Source organism: Leiobunum rupestre, chromosome 9 (genome assembly GCF_980474605.1).
Source record: "Leiobunum rupestre chromosome 9, qqLeiRupe1.1.hap1, whole genome shotgun sequence".
NCBI classification, from domain to species: domain Eukaryota; kingdom Metazoa; phylum Arthropoda; class Arachnida; order Opiliones; family Sclerosomatidae; genus Leiobunum; species Leiobunum rupestre.
In genome coordinates this window covers 8,016,797-8,025,632 of record NC_143392.1, presented here as the reverse complement: position 1 = coordinate 8,025,632, position 8,836 = coordinate 8,016,797, and the positions used below count along the sequence as shown (strand labels likewise).

The 8,836-nt window shown below is 34.6% G+C and overlaps 1 protein-coding gene across 5 annotated transcripts in view; it reads left to right on the top strand.

Annotated features, from left to right (window-relative positions):
* LOC149926418 (ATP-binding cassette sub-family C member 1-like) overlaps positions 1-8,836 on the top strand; it is a 66,396-nt gene that overhangs the window by 114 nt on the left and 57,446 nt on the right. For 2 of the 5 annotated variants that reach the window (XM_090158429.1, XM_090158427.1), the window contains exons 1-6: positions 1,229-1,297; positions 2,965-3,141; positions 3,583-3,750; positions 4,246-4,460; positions 5,907-6,009; positions 7,459-7,962. In XM_090158429.1, the coding sequence (XP_090014555.1) occupies positions 3,031-3,141; positions 3,583-3,750; positions 4,246-4,460; positions 5,907-6,009; positions 7,459-7,962 (1,101 nt within the window). In that variant the 5' untranslated portion in view covers positions 1,229-1,297; positions 2,965-3,030. Of the gene's footprint in view, positions 1-441; positions 610-1,082; positions 1,298-2,964; positions 3,142-3,429; positions 3,499-3,582; positions 3,751-4,245; positions 4,461-5,906; positions 6,010-7,458; positions 7,963-8,836 lie in introns of those variants that run through there. The other 3 variants (XM_090158431.1, XM_090158428.1, XM_090158430.1) reach the window with 3 other exon arrangements.

Here is an 8,836-nt window from a genome sequence, read left to right as displayed (position 1 = left end):
GTAATTAATACATTATCAGAAATAAACTTATTCTTGCTTAGAGGTTAACGGCCCTGTTAATTGAGAATCGGCTAAAAGCACTACATTGGTTATAACTTACATCGTAAATTTGGAAACAAGACCATAACGAGACTACTAGTCGTAAAAAACCTCTCAAACCCCTATGGGATTCCTAACATTTCAACTATTTAACATGTCAACATTTCAAGTTATTTTTTGTTTAATTTATTTAGAAAATCCTTAAATTAAAATAGATAAAATAATTAATACCAGCGGCCGTAAAACTCTCGGGATAGCGCAGTTGAGAAAAAGCAACAAGGATAGCAGCGAAAGCTAAAGGGTTAGCTCGGATAATTGGCATCTATTTCCGTTCATGTTCAGTCGCATCACGTGGAAATGATGTTAATTAAATAATATCCTTATTCATGATTTTTCTTTCAGGGAATAAACTTGAGCGGAGGCCAGAAACAGCGCGTGAGCTTGGCCAGAGCAGTGTACTTGAACGCCGATGTTTACTTGTTGGACGATCCTCTGGGCGCGGTTGACTCGCATGTCGGGAAACACATTTTCCAGAACATCATTGGTCCCCAGGGAATGCTCAATGATAAAGTAAACATTTCAATAAAACTGTACTGTTTTGAACTTTAATCACACTGAAAAGCACTAGCATTTGGACCCCAGCTCTGACCTTGAAACTTAATGGCAAAAAGTATTCCATTGATGAGGTCTGAAACATCTAAACTATAATATGAATAATTAATCATTAAATACTTGTAAATTAGTTATTATCATTTTTTTATTATAAGTATTCATAACTTATATTTTTTGTAACGTCTGCTTTTTAAATCGTTTAAATTCACATTTATTTATAATACGTTAATTGAAACACATTTATAACTTAGTTGAAACAAATCTATGTTAACAGACGGTTAAAAAATGCAATACGGCTTGGCCCTCCACCCTCATAAAAATTGTGAATTTAAATAAAAATTAAATGATATGAATCCACCACTGCTGAACTTTTAATGTAAGAAGTTTCTAAATTACATCTAGTATAATTTTTTTCAATTATTAAAATTTAGACTCGAATTCTCGTGACTCACAATATTGGGTTCTTGGCAGATGTGGATGAGATATTCTTCATGAAAAACGGCCAGATCATCGAGAGAGGTTCTTGCGATGAACTTCTCGCCAGAAATGGTCCGTTTAAAGATTTCTTCTTGAGTCATAATAATTTAATGGATGACGCAACTTCTATAAATACTAAATATCCTTCATCCATGAGGTGCATTCAAAGGTAAAAGATCTTTTTAAACCATAATAAATCCATTATTCTTGGTTTCTTAAAATGATACGTCCCTTCAGTTGAAGTATTGTGCACGAAATGGTGACGTCACGAAAGAAGGGTTATAAAAATCTATTCTCCTTTTCATTCCCCTAAGAATCCAAAATCGTCATCACTAAGGGCGCGTCAAAATTCTAAGAATTCTTCCCTTGATAGTGAGAATTCTCACTTCTCAAAATCTTGACGGTCCTTCTCACAGGAAGTGACGTAATCTCTTCTCAAAAATGGCAGCTAATATTCTAGTCAGTTTGCTTGATGCTAAAGAAAATAAACATAATGATATTTTGGTGGACGAAAATTAATTTCAGAGAATACCGAATGGTAAATTAATTTCCGATGAAATATCTCCTTTTAAATTATAAATCAAATGTTTTCTCCCTTTATATATTGTGTAAAAATTATATTTATTATCAAAGGCTTTGTTTTGAATGTTCGTGGCATTCTCGTAAGCCGCCATCTTTTGAAGAATCTTTTTACAATTGACGCTTTTTAGCGAGTTCTCACGGAGATAAAAATTTTCACGAAGAGCTCTTCTCAAGAGAAGAATTCCTTCTTACTTCTTAGAATTTTGACGCGCCCTAGGCAAAACATTTTCCGTTTCTGGATTTCTAGTCTAGCTAAAGAAGTCAACTGCAATCTATACTTAAGCCTAACCAAGTCAACCAGTTGGGGTGGTGAAGTGCTTAGAACTTCCGCTTCACAGAAAAAGGAGCGGGGTTCCATCCCAGCTATTGGCACTGGGTGAAAACACGGAACAATTTGTTGAAATAGTTTGCCCTCGAGTACTTCGGTTTCCTTTTTTCCTATGACCTGGTTAAGGTTAATGGTAAGTGTAAGTGTATGGAGCTAAGAAGGGCTTGCCAATACAATCCTACGCATTGTAAGCCAGCCTTGCCTGATAATTAATTTTTATTCTAATAACTGATCTTTATTGAACAAATAATAACTAGGTTGGGTTGCGCAAGGTTTTCCTAGAGGCAAGTTTAATTTTTCCTGAAAAAAAAAACATGATGGCGACTCGCAACGACACTTTGGTCTAATACATTTTTTTTGCGTCGCGGAGTTCTTACAAATTTTGTAACGCAAACGGTTTAAGAGTAATAACGTGAAATCCGTTCAAATTTTAATCGCCAAGAAGCGGGAGGGGGGCCCACTAAGTTGGGCAAATGACTAACTTCTTAGCACCCGATTCAAAAATAATTGAATGGCGACGAGGGTTTTCTAAGTCTAATCGACCGACGTATCGTTTGATTTTGTAATGCAAACGGTTCGAGAGTAATCAAACGAACGAACGGCGGCGGCGGCGGACTACACTGTACGTGAACCTAATACAATACGATCCCTATATACATAGGGATTGTGTGTAAAAATGGATGCCAGCTTTTGGTCAAGTTTCGAAATAATAATTTTAACAAACTTTTCTCTAAGAACCCATTACTTTTAAAATTATTTTGACTTACAAAAAGTGGCACTCTTCAACTACTAAAAAATGTCTGAAATAGTCATAAATTTAGTATCGAATGCATATGGAATATTTCTTCCCACTTGATAAACCATTTTTGGATGACAAAGTTGATGTAAAAGATAAGGCTTTTATTATTATTTCATTGCTATTACAGGGTTCAATTGCTTATGTTCCGCAATTGCCTTGGATTTTGAACGCTTCGGCAAAGGAGAACATAATTATGGAAGAAACATTCGATAAAATCCGTTATCAGACTGTTGTAGACGGCTGTGCTCTCTCGCAGGATTTTAAAATTTTACCCGCAAACGAAGAAACGGAAATTGGAGAAAGGGTATTGAATACATTATCAGAAATAAACTTATTCTTGCTTAGAGGTTAACGGCCCTGTTAATTGAGAATCGGCTAAAAGCACTACATTGGATATAATTTGTATTGTAAATTTGGAAACGAGACCATAACGAGACTACTAATCGTAAAAAACCTCTAAAACCCCTATGGGATTCCTAACATTTCAACTATTTGACATGTCAACATTTCAAGTTATTTTTTGTTTAATTTATTTAGAAAATCCTTAAATTAAAATAGATAAAATAATTTATACAAGCGGCCGTAAAACTCTCGGGATAGCGCAGTTGAGAAAAAGCAACAAGGATAGCAGCGAAAGCTAGAGGGTTAGCTCGGATAATTGGTATCTATTTTCATTCATGTTCAGTCGCATCACGTGGAAATGATGTTAATTAAATAATATCCTTAATCATGATTTTTCTTTCAGGGAATAAACTTGAGCGGAGGCCAGAAACAGCGCGTGAGCTTGGCCAGAGCAGTGTACTTGAACGCCGATGTTTACTTGTTGGACGATCCTCTGGGCGCGGTTGACTCTCATGTCGGGAAACACATTTTCCAGAACATCATTGGTCCCCAGGGAATGCTCAATGATAAAGTAAACATTTCAATAAAACTGTACTGTTTTGAACTTTAATCACACTGAAAAGCACTAGCATTTGGACCCCAATTATGGCCTTGAAACTTAATGGCAAAAAGTATTCCATTGATGAGGTCTGAAACATCTAAACTATAATATGAATAATTAATCCTAAAATACATAACTAAATTAGTTATTGTCATTTTTTATATTATAAGTATTCATAACTAATATTTTTGTAACGTCAGCTTTTTAAATCGTTTAAAATTCACATTTATTTATAATACGTTAATTGAAACACATGTATAACTTACTTGTTAGTTGAAACAAATCTATGTTAACAGACGGTTAAAAAATGCAATACCCTCCTAAAATTTGCGAATTTAAATAAAAATTATTTGATATGAATCCACCACTGCTGAACTTTTAACGTAAGAAGTTTTTAAATTAAACTATATATCCTAAAACCTCACCTAAAAATATTTTTCTTTTTTTTCTTTTATTAAAATTTAGACTCGAATTCTCGTGACTCACAATATTGGGTTCTTGGCAGATGTGGATGAGATATTCTTCATGAAAAACGGCCAGATCATCGAGAGAGGTTCTTGCGATGAACTTCTCGCCAGAAATGGTCCGTTTAAAGATTTCTTCTTGACTCATAATAATTTAATGAATGACGCAACTTCTACAAATACTCAATATCCTTCATCCATGAAGTGCATTCAAAGGTAAAAGATCTTTTTAAACCATAATAAATCCATTGTTCTTGATCTCTTAAAATGATACGTCCCTTCAGTTGAAGTATTTTACAAGAAATGGTGGCGTCACGATAGAAGTGTTATAAAAATCTATTCTCCTTTCCATTCCCCTAAGAATCCAAAATCGTCATCACTAAGGGCGCGTAAATTGGCAGCTAATATTCTAGTCAGTTTGCTTGATGCTAAAGAAAATAAACATAATCATATTTCTGTGGACGAAAATTAATTTCAGAGAATAAGTTAATTTCCGATGAAATATCTCCATTTAAATTATAAATCAAATGTTTTCTCCCTTTATATATTGTGTAAAAATTATATTTATTATCAAAGGCTTAGTTTTGAATGTTCGTGGCATTCTCGTAAGCTGCCATCTTTTGAAGAATCTTTTTACAATTGACGCTTTTTAGCGAGTTCTCACGGATATTAAAATTTTCACGAAGAGCTCTTCTCAAGAGAAGAATTCCTTCTTACTTCTAAGAATTTTGACGCGCCCTAGGCAAAACATTTTCCGTTTCTGGATTTCTAGTCTAGCCAAAGAAGTCAACTGCAATCTATACTTAAGCCTAACCACGTCAACCAGTTGGGGTGGTAAAGTGCTTAGAACTTCCGCTTCACAGTGTAAGTGTATGGAGCTAAGAAGGGCTTGCCAATACAATCCTACGCATTGTAAGCCAGCCTTGCCTCATTATTAATTTTTATTCTAATAATTGATCTTTATTGAACAAATAATAACTAGGTTTGGTTGCGTAACGTTTTCCTATAGAGGCAAGTTTATTTTTTTCTGAATAATAAAACATGACGGCGACCAGTAAATTAAAACTCCTTTTGGTCTAATAAATTTTTTGCGGAAGTCTTACAAATTTCAAAACCAGCTTATTTTTGTATGCCCCAAGCAGCAAAGACCATATGAAATGTACTTTGTATGTTCTGACGCTGATTCGGTATTTTTGAATCGGTTTTATTAGAGCGTCTGTTAAAAAATAATTACTACTTTCTTAAAATACGAAAATTTGATTTTCAGAATTTTACGGGAGAGTTTATGAACGATAAGTATTTTATTATTTAAAATCACTTGTGATTATTATTATTGAATTATTTTTAAATACTTGTTTTAAACATTTCATTAACCCTTTACACTCGTGTAATTTGGAAAATATTTGAATGTTATAATCGACTTATTAAATTATAAAACCTTATTAATTATGTCGACCGTTAGTAATTTGTACAGCTTTTCTTAAGATTGGCTTTGCTAGTTGAAGAAATTTTACTTTAATATTTCTGGTAGTTTAAATTTCAACATCAGATAATGATTTTATAGTTTGATTTTCTCAGCACTATTTCCAAATGCGCGTAAATTTGAAATCTTAGCATTGATTTTCCTAAAATTAAGTAAATAAAAATATTTGAATAATGCAGGTCTTCTTTCACTAACTTGGAAAATGACAGCCCAAGCGATAAAATAATGAGCGACGAGGAAAAGAAAAAGCTTGTGATCGCTGAACGAGTTTTCTTTGGAGATGTAAGATATTTCTTGACTCAATTAAATGAAACCCTAAATATTAATTTTTCGGGAATGTTTTTAACATAGCTATACTCAATTTAAAATCATATTCGTGTTGGTATCATTGGTGAAGAACCAGGCCCGGACTGGGTGGGAAAATCTGGGGGCGCCATCAGGGGGGGGGGCACCATCAAGGGGGGGGGGGCGTCGTGGCGATCGCGATAAAATAGGGTGGGGCTTGTGGCGAGCTTAACGAGCCCCTCACGCCGAGCGAGCGCTCCCGCAAGATATAGTTGACAAATGGATGGAAAATACAATTTTTGATTTTATTTTCATATTTTATTAACTAAACTGGTTATGGGTGATACATCGTGACGTCAATAAGTAAAAATTATCACAGTATCAATACGTTATAACCAAGAACGCATAGAGGCACTAAGAACTATGAAGTATGAACGTTAACATTCGCCCATGCTGCAGTCGACGGTTCTCTCTCTATGTAAAAATCCATTACACCAAGGCCCAAGTTAGGCTTAAGCCATCGGCAAAGTATAACTTCATGGCGCCACCATTTACGTTTTTCATAGTTCTTCGAACCTCTATGCGTTCTTGTAAGTTGTTATAACTAATAAGATAAAATATTACAGCACATATATCATTTAATTCATTTTACTCTTGTAACTCTTCTATGTTTATGTAAGTTTACGCTTAAGTTCTTCTGATGAGTTGGAAAATTCCAAGACAATTGACGGCTTTTAAAATTCATTTTGCACGTGAAAATACCTCTACATGTTATGGTCAAAAAAGCACGCAAAGAAGGCTGTGTGCCCAAGACATGTACCTGTAGTGTCGCGCGCTAAAACATCATTTTAAAATCCGTCAATTTCATCTACACAGTACACACAACATGTTTGTTATTTCCCTTTCCGCTCCCATTGAATACTAAAGCCTCCAAGAGCCCTTGTTTAAAAGACAATTGAAGTCTGGATTTTATTATCTTCAACTTGGAAAAAGTTCTTTAATATTCCACCTGAGTGCTCAGTGCAGGGCAAGGTTGCAAAAAAAAATTATCATGAGCACTGTCGTGAAGCTTGTATTTACACAGCAAATTAAGGGTTTTTGCATATATTTCGCTCATAAACTTTGTCCTCAGAGTCAGAGCTTACCTGCTGACGAACATCGGGACTGACTTTTTATTGCTGGGCAATTTTACAGAAAATATATATGATGTATATTTTTGTATAAACTAAAACGGTTTCAGTTTAAACAGTAGTCTGTTATATTTTAGAGGCCCCGAGCCTTTTTCCATCTATGGCCAGTCCGGGCCTGCGAAAATCCAAGAAATTTTCAGTTTCAGAAAGTTGAAAGTCATGAAAATTCCTTAATGTGCAAAAATATTGACAGTTCACTTACACTTTAATCATAAATAACATTAACACAAATATGCTTTTCTGTTCATTTTTTTAGGTAACATGGACTGTTTATAGAACACTTTCAAAAGAAATTGGGTGGTTTTGGCTGGCAATGATCATGATGTTTTTCATTGGCAGCGTTGGTTTTATGGTAGCTTTAAGCTATTGGCTCACATTTTGGTGCAACGGTTCACACGTCAAAGAAAATACCAACATTGTTGTCGCTGCTCTGTTGGTGATTGGTCAAACTGCGTCACTTTTTCTTGTCGTATTGATTCTTTCCATTCGTGTGCTTCAAGCGTTAAAAAATATCCACTCCAAGATGCTGCACAGTGTGATGTTCTCTCCAATATCGTTTTTCGATTGCACTCCTTCTGCAAGAATCCTTAATCGATTTTCGAAAGACGTACAAGAACTGGACACGAACCTCACAACTAAAGCTGTGATGATTTTCAACGGCGGAATGAACTTCGTGGCATTTTCAATTGCGAGTACAATTACTGTTCACGAAAATTTTCTTTTCGTATTCATTTTGTGTCTTCTTGGCATTATTTTAAAGGTAAGCCATTTAAAAAAATCATTGAAAAATACTGGTAGTTGGAAATTACTCGATTACGTATTTAAGCTATTTACATGAAAATTTCAGGATACATGTTTAATTTAATGTTTAATTGTTAATCGGCTTCTATAGAGTTCGCAAATTGTTCTTGCTCCGTTATAATGATTATTTTTACTTCAACCGTCCAAAGCCAGTCCGGCCTACTCGGTTTTTTTATACGTTTTGCTGTATGTTTTATTACCGTTTAATTATTCTGAAATATCTGATTCTCTGAACGCCCGAAACCTCCGACCGACTTTGTCGGTACACCATGAGTAATAAGAAAAATCTACGATCTACCAAACAGGAATTTTGTATAACCTGTAAGAAAAATATTGTTGTTAACGAAGTGAAAATTCCATGTGTACTGTGTCTCAAAAATTATCATGCGGCATGCAAAATCGAATGATGAAATTCGACTACTCTATGACGGTAAAGTAAGCAAACATAAATGCGAATTGTGTAAATCGAAAAGAGAAGACAATTCACTAATGATGACCCCAACCATTGTAAAACGTCAAAATGTTGAAGAAAACATTTCCTCCGAGTGTTTTATTTCTGATAGTGATGACGAAATCGTTCTTGAAATTGACGACACCGACATTGGTAAGCCCAAAATTACGGTACACCGTTTAGTCAAGATGATAACCAAATTACACTCTGAAATGCGTGACTTAAAATCACAAAATACTGTTCTCAAAAATGAACTATACGATATTAAACAACAAAACGCTGAAATTTTAAAATAACAAATTTTAAATCCAGAAAAATCCCAGAAAACGCAAAACACGATAATTTCGTTATATCGGACGACTCATCAGTAGGTTTCACCGAA